Source organism: Pithys albifrons, chromosome 2 (assembly GCF_047495875.1).
Source record: "Pithys albifrons albifrons isolate INPA30051 chromosome 2, PitAlb_v1, whole genome shotgun sequence".
In the NCBI taxonomy this organism is placed as follows: Eukaryota; Metazoa; Chordata; class Aves; order Passeriformes; family Thamnophilidae; genus Pithys; species Pithys albifrons.
Window position 1 is genome coordinate 58,935,520 of NC_092459.1, and position 17,099 is coordinate 58,952,618.

General features: G+C 42.2%; 1 protein-coding gene across 5 annotated transcripts in view; it reads right to left on the reverse strand.

Annotated features, from left to right (window-relative positions):
- NHSL1 (NHS like 1) overlaps positions 1–17,099 on the reverse strand; it is a 192,111-nt gene continuing 175,012 nt past the window's right edge. For all 5 annotated transcript variants that reach the window (XM_071549172.1, XM_071549171.1, XM_071549170.1 and 2 more), the window contains one exon: positions 1–16,086. In XM_071549172.1, the coding sequence (XP_071405273.1) occupies positions 15,363–16,086 (724 nt within the window). In that variant the 3' untranslated portion in view covers positions 1–15,362. The remainder of the gene's footprint in view (positions 16,087–17,099) is intronic.

Sequence of the window (17,099 nt, forward strand, 5' to 3'; positions counted from 1 at the left end):
TGAAATGCAGAGATTAAATTTATTTCTCTTATCAACCAGAAGATCCTCGGAGCAGCATCCAGGCAGAGGCACACGAGCAGGGACACAGGAAATACAGAGCTTAGTCCATGCTAGAGGATCACCTAACCTGCTGTCTTTGCCTGTTTATCAGGGATTTGCACAGGCACATTTTCCCACTGTGCTTTGATCTTCCCTGAAGCAGAGCAGGAATCTTAAGTATGTCTGATAGGGTGCCTCTAAGTCTTTCACAAGGCTTTGTTATCTAAACACAGATGTTCTACTTGTCAAACACACAACGTTAAGCAAGTAGTGTGATATATGTGTTTTTCTGCACCCCAGCTGCAAGTCACTTGAGCGTGTTTACAATCCTCCTCGCCAGTCTTCCTCTATTATCCCACATTGGTTGTTCATATATCACAAAAAACCCACTGCCAATAGGAGCTGGGGAGGAGAGAAAAAAACTTGAGTACTTTACAAACGTGAAGGAAACAAATCAAATTCCACATTCCAGTATCTTCTCAGAGTTATGGACTGCTAAAAATTGCAGTTGCAGACTACCAAGAAAAACAGATTTATTTTCAATGTTCCAAATTAGGCCCTATTTGATGGAATTCTACATTTTCAGGTAGCAACTCTTGGGGTATCAGGATCCAAAGAAATTCGAATCAAGATGTGAAGCCATTTATATTACCGGTTTGTTCACTGAAGAGGTGTTTAATGCTTGCTCTCTTTTTTCCTAGGACCACCTCTGTTCACAAGCCTTTAGGAAACCCAAACATTTGCAGGTGACAAGAGCACAGTAAAATAGTCTGCAGGCAACAGTCTTGCAAGGTGCAGGCTAACAGTCTATGGGAGAGGATCCCACACTGTGGGCACAAACGACAACTTGATGTTGGGTGCTGTGAGGCCAGAGACACCTTCCACTGTGCATTTAAGTGCACACTGTGAGTACCTGCCTGTGCTATTACTGCTGAAGTGGTGCCACTGCTACCTGTAGCTGTCTGCAGTTCTTTCGTGTTGTAAAAGGATGAGGTGGGGTGGCTAAGGACACAGAGCTGAGCTTGGAGTTTGTGGGAGCTGGGTGTGAGATAGAATAGTGAGAATTTGGAGGTCAGTGTTAGTTTCTGGAGTTCTGATGGCATCTATAGGTGGCATGTGGGGTTGGGATTAAGGAAAGCAGATGTGCCAAGAGACCTATCAAGGAGTTGGCAGATCACATTAGGAAGTGTGAGAATAGCTGCAGGAAATTCTCCTCTGAATCCACAGCCTAGCAAACTAAAAGGTTTTGGCCACCTGTAATAACTGAAGAGCCACCAAAGCTGGAGCCCTTATGCTGACAGGTATGTACATGAACTGGAACAGAGGCAGGAACGGCTGCCCCAATGGCATTTCCCCAGACAGATGAACTTCAGGAAATCCATGGTCTACCAACAAGTGCGTAAAGGAAATCAAGTTTGGATTCCCTTCATATTTATTGTTCTCGGCAGGCCTTTCAAAAGACATACCAGTATCACAAAGACTCTTGATGTTTGCATGCTTCAAGCAGGATAAGGAAATACCTGTTGAGAGAATAGTGCTAAGGCATCCTACAGAATTAATAGATGACATGAGATCTGGCTTATCCAAAGAAGGAAAAATCTGACAAATGAGTAACAATAGAATGACTTTTGAAAGACATTTCAGTTTATTGCCAAGACACTTTCTCCCCTCTTTTCTCAGCATTTTACATGACTTCTAACTTTCAGTTCTAAGAGGTCACTACAATTTCCCAGGTACTGGTGATCACTTGAGAGAGCATGTTTGTGGCCATAGAAAGCAATTTTTGAGATTTTTTTGTTCTGAAAATCTAACATGAGGTTGTCGCATCACGCAAGAAACCCATCCCATGAATTAGATGACTAATTTGTTGCATAGTCAGTCCTGAAATTCAAACCTGCACTTCAGGAAAAGTTTTTATGTTACACCACTTGCTTGCCTTGGGTTGTGCATAACAGTTTAGAAACAAAGTACTGCTGGTGGTATTTTAAACTCAGAAATAACCTATCAACTGCTTTTCATGTCCCTACATGCCACAGTCTTAAATGACAGTAAATTTTGCAAAAAGCTGCATCAGTAAATGGACAAAATCAGTCTTAATGTTCCATGTTGGAATAAATAAAGGGCTGTTTCTTGAGTATTACATTGAGGTACACCTTTTTTTCCTGTATATCATTTCACAGAGACCTTTCTTTGCAATTTAAGTTTGGTTGATCCTGAATAAAAAACTTTTACCCTAAATAATCAAGTGTGCCGTGTATGGGGATATGTCAGTCTCATTTGGGATCACCAGTGGTTTGGCTCTGTGTATCCATGGCTTGCGAGTGGATGTAAGCTACCATAGACCCAAACTTTGACTTCTGTGCAGCTACATGACCTCTGCTCACAACCACATGCTCCCTATACACACTTTTTCATTGTATTAAGATTTACTTTCTGAAATGTACTTTTGCTCTGTATTAGACTCTATTAAAAAGGTAAATACATTAAAATCATTATCACTCCATAGTTCGTGACTGCTGTACCGACTATATAAATCTAGGCTTTGCTTTTTTAATCCTTTTGACTACAGCTCCCAATTGGCACAGCAATTTGCAACAATGATTTTCCAGGCAGCGCATCACAACATCCCAATTAAAGCAAAAAGGATGGGACCATCTTTCAGACTTCACTAGAGCAGCTTCTCAACTAGTGATGCTGCACTGGGCACTGAATGTTCTTGTCATTGTAATGCTCTTTCCCATGTTTTAAACAGACCTAAAAATCCTTCTAAAGGCAGGAATTTCTGTGTCCATTTTCTGCAACCCAGTGTGAAAAGTGTTAGAAACAGTAGTAATTTCGTTTGGAAAAAGTAAACTGAATGGATATTTGACTGACTTTTAAAGAAGTTGTAGAAGAACAGCGTTCCTCTTCAAATGGCAGATATGACATCCTGTTTCTTGTTTGTTGACAGATTTTATCTATGGGGTTTTTTTTGTAATTTACATATATTCCCCCCCCCCCAATCAGTTTTTACCAACTAAACACAGAACTTACATGTTTACTGTTTTTTTTAAGTGGTAGTGAATATGCAGAATCTTCTGCTATCTATGTGTCTGCACAGATTTTCACCTTCTTTTTTTAAGGTTTTTTTCCTTCAGTCACTATAAAGTCTGGGTTTATACTGAAAGATGGTGCACAAGTAGAGCAGTATATTTTAGACAGAGGCAACTCAGGTACACTGGTTTGGACTTTCTTCTGTATGTACCCCTCTCCCTGCATATACACACACACTTGGAATCGCTATTAAGAGACAATTTCCTACTGAAAATCAATGACATTTTCCATTAGCATTGCTGGGAGAAGACTTGATTAGCCCTTAAAAGGTTGGTTGCACATTATGTGAAAGGACCCAACTGCAAAGAGCTAAATTTGCAACATAAAGTTTACCCACATTCTGCTGGGGAAGCACTATCAAGGCTTTTATCCAGTTTTTTTGGCACAATATATGACAGCACATCTTTACCAAACATCTCTATATTTTACTCTGGCTTTATTAATGCACACCAGTATAGCCACAGTCATGATCCAGCACTGAATAGCTGCAAGATTTTAATGGTGCACTCTGATTAAAGTTGGCAACACCTCCCTAGAACAAAGAAAATTATCAATTTTGTGTCAGAAGACTTTTCTAGTCTTAACCTTGTATGAAATCTCTTCTGAAAGTTAGAAAATAAAGTATAAGAGGGAAGCTCAGAAAAATACCAAGGACATTATATAGCTATTGTGTTCTCCTTGTGAGTACTGAAGTTATTTTAAATAAAACAGATAAAATGATTCTTCATTGCCACTGTAATTTTTTGTAACACCTTGTTTTACCATTGAAGTTCATTCTTGTAATCCTTTTACAGAAGCAAACCATGCATCACTTTGAATCACTTAAAGCAACACCTTTGTTGGAACTGTAACTGCTGCTATAAATGGGTTTTACAGAACTTTGTGGTGTCCAAATAATACCAGACAAGATGTATTTGCTTGCAGTAATATGAACACATTCATCCCTGTGCTGCATGCACAAGTAGCTTCTCTTTGCTTGAGGAAGTGACTGAAGATTTAGCAAGTTATCCAAACACAGGTGTCTGGAGACCTGTAGCCAGTCCATTGGAATCACTGGATGCAGAGTTGTTGGTAGAAATTAAGCAGGATGATTATGAGCTTTAATCTTCCCAATCCCCCTTACTCTCTTCAAATTTCGGGCAGAACTCCTTTCTGTACAGAACCCTTCCAAAAATTGTGCATGAGCCCAAAGGCACCCACTCAGTTGCCTGAGGTCTCCTAGAGCACGCCTCACTTCAGCCTATTACCCTTTCACTAAGATCACCTAATTCTGCTCATTATCCTCTTCTAAAATGTTGTGGTTTGTTTTTCTCCATATTTGACTGCTTTTGGCCTTCTATACCCTTTGAAGTAGGAGGAAACTTGTAGGCTAAAATTTTTCTTTCTCCTGTGACTACTCCATTGTTCCTTCATCTTTTTCTCTCTTCTGTACTTGCTGAAACTTCTTTACCTTCAAGAATCTGCATTAGCCTGCCTACCCCATACCTTATTCTGTGTCTTCACTGTACTTCTCAGTAATTTCCCTGCTTCACCTTTCCTGCCATTATTCTGGGCCTTCTTTCATGCTGAGCCTTATGCATGAACTACCATCCAGTCCTGGTTCCTCAAAACCCTCTCTTCAACTCCACTTCTTTTCAATTCTTTTAACTGTTTCCCAGTAGCCTTCCAAACTTCCTCTCACCGAGCTATTGCTCCTTATATAACCTCCATCATTTCAATTAAGGTAATAAATGCCTCTTTCCTGTTTACAAACAGTAGTGAAGACTTGAAAATGCCCCAGAGCCTTACAAATGTACTCATGTAATAACTGGAGGGCTCTAATTTTCACGGGGATTGGGACTTCCTACATCTGACAGCAGTAAGAACAAACTTCGAACATAAATGAATGAAGCATGGAATGAGTTAATATACGGCAAAATTTGGAAAATGACAGAAATTGAAAACCATTCCCAATAAAAGGTAAACTAGCTATTAATCTCACACCTACCTTCAATAATGATTCTTGTTTTAGAAGCAAACTGTAAACCAACTGTAAACTCCAAATAAGCCCTGTTACAGCATGATATATTAAGCATCCGGATGATTCTCTTTAGCACAGGCAAGTTTGTGTATGTGTCCTCTCCTACTGCTCTAAATGTCTTCAGCTGAGGTTTGTGAAACTTAATCTACACTTGTTGACCAATAAAATCACAACTGCAAAATTTCCTTATGGAGGAACCTTATTATGGAAGAAAGTAATTTTGAAGCTGTGAGACAAAAAATTAAGTATGTTTTCCTTAAGATATATACGCACCAAAGTTGTTGCCAGTACAGAAAAGACAGCTTAAAGCTGTTTTGCTCTTAAGGTTTTGCAGTGGTAACTTGGTCCAAGGACTGTATTCCTGAGAAAACTGAGCTACTAACCGGTTCTGCACGCTGCTACAGAGGACGATGCAGTGCGGAGACGACACAGTGATACCTCCACAAGGAAGTTACATCAGTTGTTTAAGTAAATATTACAAGCACCATTAACCATATTTCAGCAAATTTAATATATTTCACTACATCTTATACTGTGCAAAATATAGTCATGTAGCAACATCAATAGGGCTATATAAACAGTGCTTTCTGCATACTGGGAAAAACCTGAGCTTCCACCCAAACTCACCTTACACAAGATGTGAGTTTTAGATGAGCATCAAGGCTACTTGTGGCCAGAGAAGGAATTCAGCCCATGCTACACTGAAGTTTGAGCTCACCTGTTTGGATTGACAAGATGGTGTGCATTTAAGCTGGGACTTTCCAAAGAGTTCCCCATACTGCCTATAAAAATGACTGGCAGCATCAGCTGGCCAGCAGAAGGGAACTAGCTGGCTAGGCTCCCTCCTACAGGCACTTGATGCAAAATGCTGCTGTAATTTTCTCCAGTGCAGCAATTTTTCACTTAAATGATTTTCCCATTTGTAAACAATAAAATACAGCCTGAGTATCTTCCTGTCAGTATGGTGTTGTGAGTACTAGCCAGTATTTACACATAGTTTTGAAAGGGACAGTACCTGCTGTGAAAAGGATATAGCCCTTTCATGTTTCATGTGATCATCTCTGGGAGACACACAAAAGCAAGACTCAAGATGTTTAGTAGCGGCAGAAGGTTTCGCACTCTGCAACGCAATGTAGTTCAGATCTGTATTAATAATATCTGAAACAATCTATTCAATCAGGTTTTAATGCAAAAAATCCAATGGTTCTTTAAATACTGTTAGCACATAAAAATGATAGTTTGCTGTGCACCAGTTAATCCCACCCTTGTTCCACTCAGTGCAACTGGATTCACCTTCCCCACTTTATTTCACTTCTCACTCACTGCTTATAATCTGGTTCTCCAAGAATTTTAGTTTTCTGGGACAGGTTGCAAGTAGGAGAGAAGTAGAAACATTCACACGTGACACTGGAAAAAGTTTAGTATTATTTCAATTTGTTTAGTCTCAGAATTGAGATGCCAAAATGGAACGTATGTGTAAGTACACTTCAGTTGTGTCTAAAGTGAATTAGTAAATGTTCCAATGAAAAATGGAGATTAGTAGCTGGATGCATGGATTATGGCATTCAGTGCGTTGCCATACACTCTGGGACACATCTTTTGAAGGAGATTTTAATCAATTCAAAAGACAATATGGCAACTGGCAGGCTTTTTCTTTATTGAAGCAAAGTCACAGCATTTTCAGCACTATTCCTCTCTTATGAGGGGAAGAGTTAAATGAAGGCCCCTGAAATTTACATTACTAACAAGTAAAGGATTGAAGAAAGAGATTACAAGCATATTTCTCTAAAATAAATAATCTACAAAGAGTGCTTCCTTCTTAAAAGCAATCTAAAAATGTATAAATTCTACGCTATGGAGATCAAGAGATATTTTAACAACTTTCAGTATTTACAAACAATACAAAAACTGCGCATGCCATCAAATGATGCAAAATTCTTCTTAAAAATTAAAAGCTTCACTCCTACTAAGAACCAAAAAACTCCAGCCAATATTTCAGTTTTAATTAATGGTCTTCTTTATAATTGGAAAACCCTTAAATGCTTTCATTGTCTGTAAAATATACGGTAAAAATGAACCTCACTACATTATTAAGGTTAAAAAAGAAGAGAAATACTGCAGGCAAATCAAAAAGTAATTGTAACTTATTCTTTGGTAACCACAAGTTAGCAAGTATCTGTATTTCAAGTGATGAAAAGTAATAGTCTTTCTGCTTTGACAAATCGAAGACATGACTTCTCGAAAAATGTAACTACCAAGTTTCAGTTTTAAAAGATGGGCTCCACCTACAGCTTTGTAGTGCAAGTTCTCAAAGTCAAACTTTGCTTTCTAATTCAGAAATGTAACTGTCCTGGTTCCGGCCAGGACAGGGTTAATTTCTGCAGTAGCCAGAAGGGGCAGTTATTCTATACCACCTCATATGGTAGAGGCAGGGGAAGGGGGTCTCTTCCAGTCAGGGGAGCGTGGCAGCAGTTCGTGTATTACTGGGCTCTGCACGGTGAGCAATCGCGTGTGAATCGTTTGCCTCTTTCTTGTACACTGTCACTAATATTGTTGCTGTTACTCTTCGTTTTTTTATCTCATTGCGGTTTCCAGTAAATTGTTCTTACCTCAACCTGTGATCTTTACCTTTAGTGCCTCCAAATCTCCTCCCCAGCGCACTACAGAGGACAGAAGCGAAGAGAGAGGGGGAGTGGGCAAGTCACACATGGTTTGGAGTGTTCCAGTGAGAACACTAAATTGGGGAATACCATTCCTAAACCATGACATCCTTTATTTGGCACATAAATAGAGACACTTGCGGTTAACAACAGATCTGACCAGAATGGGTTGGAAACAAATTTGATCTAAGCATTTGTTCTATTAGGTCCAGAACCACTGGTCACATTGCTTGGTCTATTCACATGGGTGTGAAACTTAACCCTGTATGTGTTTCCACATATACACTGTGTGTTCCTCACAATGTTCTGTTTCAGAGCAGGGAGAAGGATCAGGATTTTTTTGTTGCTGTACTGCGTGATATCAGTTTATGTCATGATAACATCAAGGGCAATGAGGGTCACTTGGGACATGTATTCAGTGTTGCTCTCCTGCCCTGGCCTCAGGTGGTACCTTAGGGAGTGCATTATTAATCATACCCACCCTGAACAACTACAGGACCCTGACAGAGTGATGGAGTGTTTGCAAGAATGCTGTGGCAACTCCAGAGATCAGCAACTTACTGTAGTGTGTTGTGCTCTGGCTACTCTTATCACAGAGTTCAGTATTAGACAGCACCCTCAGGGGGAAGAGGGGGAAAACATACCAACAGGTATGGTGGCCACTCAAACTGTGGCTGAACCAGAGGAGCAACTCATGCTGTTAGCAGTTGTCTCTATACAAAAGAAAAAACCTAAGACCATATCAGTTTTCTTAGTGAAGGATGAAGAAGCAGCAGCGGGGCCTTCAGAACAGGAGGAAGAGGCAAGGCCAGAGATAATCACCAGATCCCTATCCCCCGGTGAGCTGTGAGATACGCAAAAGTATTTCAGCCACCAGTCAGGTGAGCCCCTGGAGACTTGGATGCTCCCGTGTTGGGATATTGTGGTCCACAATATGAAATTAGATGGTAGAGAAGCCAAGCAACTGGCATCCCTGTCCCTGGGTGTGGGCATTGATAAGGGGATTGGGCAGAGGGCAGAAATTCTCAGTCACTGGAAGCAACTCCTGACAAGCACGAGGAAGAGGTCTTAAGGGAGATCTAGTAGGGTGCCCAACCAGGTGGAAAGACATGGAGAAAAGTATATAATACCTGAGAGAATTAGCTGTGCTGGAGGTAATCTGTAAGGATTAAAGTAACAAGTAGTCTGCTGTAGATCCAGATGAGGTCCCATGTACACAGTCTCTGCGGGGAAGTTTGTAGAGAACACACCATCATCGTACTCCATGTTGTTGGCATGGATGCCAATGAAAGAACAGTGCTTCAGGTGATATAAAGATCACCTCTTTTCCTCCTTACCAATCTGCATCTCAGCTGTAGAAAAGCTGTACGAGACCGCAGACAGCTTCAAAAGACTTGAACAAATTAGAGAAGTAATGTCCCATGTCCCACCAGTAAGGACCAAAGTCTCTATTACTGGGAGCAAGTACACTTCTGCTTGAGAGAGAGGGAAGGGACTATTGGATCTACTGGACTATGTGGATACGATGGCCTGGGACACGAGACCCAGGCTTTAGTTGACACTAGTGAATAATGTACCCTGATGCCACCAAAATACGTACAGGTAGAATCTATCTCTGTTTCTGGGGTGACTAGGGAATTCCATCAGATGACTGTCCTGGAAGCTGAGGTGAGCCTGAGTGGGAATTAATGTCAAAACCATCCTACTGTTACTGGCCCAAAGGCCCTATGTAATCTGGGCACAGATTACCTCAGGAGAGGGTATTTCAAGGACCCAAAAGGGCATCGTTAGGCTTTTGGAATAGACAGTTGCTGTGGAGACAGAGGAGATTAGACAGCTGAATACCTTGCCTGGTGTGCCAATCCACAACACTGCATTGTCGACAATACCACCCCAACAGGGACTCTTTGAATCCCATCCATGAGATGATTCATGAACTGAAGAGCCAGGGAGTGGTCAGCAAGATTTGTTCACCCTTTAGCAGTCCTACATGGCCACTGCATAAGTCTAATGGAGAGTGGAGACTGATGGTACATTACTGTGGCCTGAATGAAGTCACACCACCATGGAGTGCTGCTGTGACAGACATGCTGGAACTTCAGTACACACTCGAGTCCAAGGCAGAAAAGTGGTGCCACCCTTGCCAATGTCTTTTCCTCCATTCCTTTGGCAGCAGAGTGTGGGGGTGAGTGTAAGTGCATCCCTTAAGGAAAGCTGTTTTGGGAGTTCTACCTTAAAGAGAACAGAGCTACCTGGAGTATGTGTGGTGGTTTGTGACCAAAGAGAGGCTGTGGCGTATGCAAAGTGAATTGGTTAACCAATTATGTGTTGGCATGTTGGATATGAGAGTGCTTAAAAGGTGTGGACATTACTGCGTGAGAGAGAGGTTTACTAGGATGTGAGAGTGAGTCAGGTCTAGATCTACTGATGTAATAGGAATTAACTTCTTCTACTATGAGCTATGAGAACTGTCTGTTAACCTATCTGAATAAACTCCCTAAGTTGTGAGCCTTCTGATCAAGCCTTCTGATGTCTGCTGTGCTGAAGCTCTTCTGACCATGAGTCCACACCCAGCTCGGTGTAGGGGGCTCCCCCTATAGCAGAGTGCAGGCCACAGCCTATTTTCTCCTGCAGGCGTGTTCGATACACCTGGAACCAACTGCCTCAGAGGCAGAAACACAGCCCCGCTATTTGCCATGGACTGATCCAGACCACAGAGGAAAAGGGTAAGGCTCGAGAATACTTGTGATACATCGATGACATCATCTTGTGGGGCAACACAGCAGAGGAAGTTTCTGAGAAAAGTGAGAAGATAATCTAAATCCTCCTGAAGACAGGTTTTTCCATAAAGCAAAGTAAGCTCGAGAGACCTGCCCAGTAAATTGAGTTTTTAGGAGTAAAATAGCAAGATTCAATGGATGTGGTCAACAAAACAGGGCTATGTCCCTACCACACAGTGAAAAGAAAACACAGGCTTTCCCAGGGGCTGTGGGTTTTTGGAGGTTGCACATTCCAGATCACAGTCAGGTTGTAAGCCCTCTCTATGACATGACAAGGAAGAATGGCTTCAAGTGGGGTCTTGAACAACACAAGCTTTTGAACAAATTCAAACAAATTAAAGCAGTAGCCCTTGGGCCAGTCAGTGTGGGGAAATGCTGAAATGCAGCCCTGAGGACCTGACCAACTGTACATGCAGAATTTATTGTTGGAGTTTATCATTAATGTGTTTTTCTCTGCATAGGTTTGAGTTCTGAGAAGTTCTGTATTCTCTCCCCAATGTGTGCGGTCGTTCATTCTTTCCGCCTCTCCCTGCGGTCCTGTAGCCCCTATCCAGGTTTCAGTTATCCAGACCCTTCCCCTTAGACCTTCTCCCTCTGTTCTCATTGAATGTTGTTGGTTACCAAAGCCCCTTTCACCCAATCCCTCCTGAGGTTCCAACCCATTCTAAGCTCCTCCCAAGCCAACCCTTTAAAGGTCGGCTCCCCCATTATTGAATAAAGACTTTTTGGTTTCACCCCCACATCGTGTGTTCTCTGAGAAGCCAATCCCCCTGGTCAGTTTCCACTAAGTCAGGACAGAACAAGATGTGAAAAATGTGCTCTAAATTTCAGCCAAGGAGAATGGTCCTTCCTGGAGTCTCTGGGAAAAAGTACCTGGTGAGACTTGAGGACAATTCCCTGGCATTTTGGAGTCAGGAATACAAAAGATCTGAGGCCTGTTACACCACAACTGAGAAAGGGATACTGGTATGAAAGGGTTTGAGCTGCTTCAGAAGTTATTGGCACCAAAGCACAGCTTCTCCTGGCACCCCGACTGCCAGTGCTGGGCCGGATGTTTAAAGGGGAAGTCCCTTCCACACATTACGCCACTGAGGCTACATGGAGTGGATCATGTTGATCACACAGCAAGCATAAACAGAAAACTCTAATTGCCCAGGGATCTTGGAAATCATCACGAACTGGCCTAAAGATGAAAACTTCAGATTATTAGCATCAACAGAGGAGGAAAAGGTGACATGCTGAGGAGCAACATGCTCTCTTTACTGACAGTTCCTGCAATATTGCAGGGATACATTAAAAATAGAAAGCTGCCCTATGGAGTCATACAGGGCAAGTCACAGAAGCTACTGATGCCTCAGGGGTTTTTGATTTTTTCATTTTTATAGATTTTAGAAGTACTTGTAACTGTAGTGAAAGGCAAATTTAGTGTGTTATTATTTCTAGCAACTTAAGTTCAATGTTTATCTATTGTAACCTCTACCACATATATCAATAGCTCAAATTCTTTTAGCTGCTTAGACTCTTCAAGACAGAAGGCTGAAGAATATCAGAAGGCCTGCACCATGAGACATAAACACAAGCCAACAACCTTGGGTCTAAGAACACTGGAAAAGCTCCAAGGGCCCTATATGTGCTGAGGTAGACAAAAATGATGAAGAGGGTCCCACTGTCCCCCAGACTCAAATCCTGACAGGGTGTGACCAGGGACAGGATGGGGCTGAACTGAAAGATGTGTGAACTGGGGATTGGGTGGACAATATTATAAAAACTATGGAAATGAGTGTTCGAGAGGCACGTCGTCATGTATTCCTGAAAGCCCTAAGCCTAGACATTAAAGAATCTACCTTTTTCTCTCATCCCACACTAAACTGGTTCAGAGTCTGTTTTTTGGGGTCTCTCAAGACATCATATTAAGGAACAAGGTGGATCAAGTCATGTTGCAGAGCCAAAAGATGTTCAGCTGGCTTTACACAGTGCTGAACGAGAGACATGGCCAGCACTCTACCGCTACACTGACTCATGAATGGTAGCAAATGCTCTGTGGGGATGGCTAGACCAATGGAGAAAGGCCAGCTGTAGTGCAGAGGTAACCCCATCTGGGCTGCTGAAGTGTGAAAAATGATCGCTACCCGCATAGAGAAATTGTCTGTAAAAGTACATAAACGCATACCCAAGAGTCAGGCTACTGAAGAACACTGGTAAGACACTGGTAGAGTGGATCAAGCTGCCAAGATTCAAGTGTCCTCAGGTGGACTTGGACTGGCAACACAAGGGTGAATTACTTCTGTCTTGGTGGATCCATGACACCTCAGGGCACCAGGGAAGAGATGCAACATACAGATGGACTCACGGTTGAAGGGTGGATTTAACACTGTCTCCCAGGTTATCCGCAACTGTGAAACATGCACAGAAATCAAGGAGATCGAGCTGGTAAAGCTTCTGTGTTATGGGGGACGATGGTTGAAATATAAATATGGGAGGCCTGGCAGATTGATTTCATCATACTCCTGCAAACCTACCAAGGCAAGCGCTATGTGCTGACAACGGTGGAAACAACTACTGGATGACTGGAGATGCACCCTGTGCTTCATGCCACAGCCTGGAACATCATATTGGGCCTTGAAAAGCAAGTCCTGTGGTGACATGGCACTCCAGAAAGAACTGAGACAGACAACAGGATCATTTCAAAAGCAGCCTCACAGACACCTGGGCCAGAGAGCATAGTACTGAGTGGGTATATCATATTCCCTATCATGCACCAGCCTCTGGAAAAATTGAACAATACAATGGACTGTTGAAAACCACCTTGAAAGCAATGGGTGGTGGAACCTTCAAACCATGAGATCTACATTTAGCAGAGGTTACCTGGTTAGCTAACACTAGATGCTTCACCAACCAAACTGACCCTGTCCTATCAAAACCTCCATGTAACTCCATGCAATGTAGAAGCAGATAAAGTACCCACGGTGCATATGAGGAATGTATGGAAGACAGTTTGGATTAGTCCTGCCTCAAGCAAAAGCAAACTTGCCCATGGGACTGTTTTTGCTCAAGGATTAGGGTGCACTTGGTGGGTAAGGCAGAGGGATGGGGAAATGCGATGTGTGCCTCAAGGGGATATGATTTCTGGGTGAGAACAGTCTATGATGTTGAATTGTGTAATACTGGTTGTTGAATGATGCTGCCACTGTATGCCATAACTACCATGGACAATGAGTATGGAATGCTCCAGATAAACCAGTAGTGAGCTTCTGATGCAGCTTGCAACCAGCCGACTATACACCTGCCCTCCTCCCGTGGAAGACATCTAGGATTAATTGAGCCCACAGTCATGGACTACATGAACTCAACAGACATCTTGGAGGGATGGCCACTGACTATGGAAATGACACCTGTACTTGTGAGTATGTGTATATATATATGTATATATATAGTTGGAAAGTGTAGGATCTGGGCATGACATAGATAGTATGGAACAAGAGGTGGGTAACGTCCTGATTTCATTCAGGACAGGGTTAATTTCTGTAGCAGCCAGGAGGGGCAGTTATTCTATACCACCTCACATCATACAGTAGGGCCAAGGAAAGGGGGTCTCTTCCAGCTGGGGTAGTGTGGTAGCAGTTTGTGTATTACCGGGCTCCGCATGGTGAGCAATGGCATGAGAATCATTTGCCTCTTTCTCATACACTATGTCATTAGCATCACTGCTGTTACTGCTTCTTTTGTTATCTCATTGCTGTTTCCAGTAAATTGTCTTTATCTCAACCCTTTTGATCTTTACCTTTTGTGCCTCCAATTTCCCTCTCCAGCCCACCACAGGGGAGGAAGGGGAGGAGGAGGTGAGCGAGTGGCCCATGGTTTGAAGTGTTTCAGTGAGAACACTAAATTGGAGAATACCATTCCTTAACCACAACAGTAACCCTTCGAAATTCTAGCAGTACACTGCTTCATTCCTCTCCCACTTCTCTGTTCTGCTTGCATCGTCTGCACACATTCAGTTGTTTCAGTTCTCTAAGGGAACACTCCAGTCAAGAAAGCAATACACTTGGAAATGAGTGTTTCTCCAAGCATATGTGTGCAGCTGCATAGCAGCTAGTAGCGTGCTATAAAACTCAGCTCCCTTTTCCATGTTAACTACATATTTCATTTTCCCTCAGGAAAAAGAATAAAAAGTACAGTACCCTGGACAACTAATAACCTCGTGAGCTGATTGCTCAAGCAGGACACGCTTCATCAAACACTGGGCCATATCCCAGTAATAAGCCATGTATCCCCAGTACCAACCCTACTACCTTTTCATAGGTGAATTTGCCTCATCATCCCTCTCTGCTTAAAAAATGTACTATACTGCACCACTACAATTCTTTTGAACCAAATGTCCAGCTTGTATCACAGGAACCTTCTCATTTCAGGCTTATTCCTAAATTTTTCTTGCACAATTACAGTCTCAAGAAAAAGAAAAACTTCACACGCCTAAAGACTTTGAGAAAACCTTCCCCCCACCACCCCACAAGAGGAGTTCTAAAGCTTTACATAAAAAAAATCAACTGTTAACTTTCTTTAAGCCACAGACCACTCATTCAAAGCAAGTGCTCCCCAACATAGGCCAACCATGCAGAACCACCATCACTTTAGCATTTAAACATACATGTGCAGTTCATGGAAAAAATGCTCAGCAAAGTAAACTTGTCCTGGTCTGGGCTTTCTTCTGGAATCTAGTCCTCTGTGATTTTCTAGACTAATATCCAAAGCCTTTTGACACACTGCCTTTTAACCTTCTTCAGCTGAAGGGCTTAGATACTTTCTTGAAGCATCTGATTGAGTCATGAAGTCTAGATGGGCTGGATCCAATGTCTCCTTGCAGCCTGCCTCCTCAACATATGTAAAGTCATTCATGTCCATTTCATCACTGTTAAACATATTAAGCTGCCTCTCTTGTTGCTCTTCCAAAGTCCTCCGGACCCTGCCCTCTGACTGCTCCACTACTTCCCCATCTCCTTCACTAATGACAGTCATGGGGCTGCTCTGGATGCGGTTGCGGACGTTGTACTTGCTGCTGGCAGCAGATGGGGGTGTTCGTGACCGGCCGTACCTAGTGCCAGAGAAGGACATGCTCCTTGGCATCAGGCCCTCACTCTTGGCCCATTCTTCCTGGGCCCGTTTGCTCTTGCTGGGTGAGCAGCTGGCAGGGCTGTCAGAAAGGTCAGGGGAGGCATCCGTCTTTGTCCGGTGAAACCGCGGGTCCGTGTTCTTCAACATCTCTGCTGCAGACATTCGGGAACTGGTGTCACAGCGGCTCCCCTTCTTCAGCAGCAGGGCTTTGAAGTTGTCATTGCTGGTGCTGCTCTTGCGAACATTTCTCTGAATAGATCCTGCTTGTTTGAGGGTAGCTAAATTTGGGGAAGCACCAGTGGGAGTTACGGGGGGCGATGGAGAATGGTTGCGGGTACGGTCGTCTTCAGAATCTTTACGGCCAAGGACTTTCCTTTTGGATCTGAGTTTGAAACACAAACAAAAAAAGTGGATCAAACAAAAAAATGAAACATTTTACCTTCATTAATTAAACTCACTTTAGAGGGATGACAATGAATTAAGCTAAAAGCAGAGAAAAGGAAAAGGGAGAAGTAATCTAAATCTAAAGCATGAGTAAGAACACCACCAGAACTGTACAGGCATTAATGCAGGTATTAGAGGTATAGGCTAAGTTTATCGTTCTTTTTCTGGAAACCTGGAACAATGAAACAACTAAAACTGGCAATACTTATGTAGAAAACACTTTAGCAACTTTAGTGAATCAGGTTTTCGGGAGTCAGTATTAAACTGCTAAGACTAATGTGCTATAAAGATTTATACTCAATGCCGTTTCTCTGTTAGTTGGGGACTTGATTCAAAATATGTAATACGGAGGATTTTGGGTTGTTTTGTTTTAATATTTCATTTGACACTCTATGGAGAATTAGAAGGGTAGTTTAGGTCCACTTTCCTTTAGAAAAGGACACTGCAATGCACTGCTGCTGAAGTTAAGATGGAGAAAAGGGAGCCACGTATAATCATTCTCAATTAAGTGATTTAAAAAATCCCCAACCCTCCCTAACCCAAATATAAATAAATACTGAAAAGAGTTTTCCAACTTCTCTTAAGATGCACAGACAAAATTCACAGTTATGTTGGTGCTCTGTCATTGCAACTGTTCGACTAAATGAAGGAGAGACCAACTTCCTGACAAGAAAGTTATCTTTCCAAATGAAAGGGTGGAGTGTTTTTTAATTTAAATGTCAAGTGCAGGGATAACAAAAGCAAAATTAAGAAATAATCATGGAACTGGGAATAAATGGAAACTGGACTTCTATTGCTTCATTTTTACATTATTAAAAATCCGTAAGAAATGTACACGCCTGGTATCTGTAGCAAAGCTGCATTGCTTCTTTGCTGACAAAGCAAGAATTAATTAAAAAAGGTTGTTTAAAACCTATTTTTAAATATGGTATTTTGGCAGAAGTTTAAAAC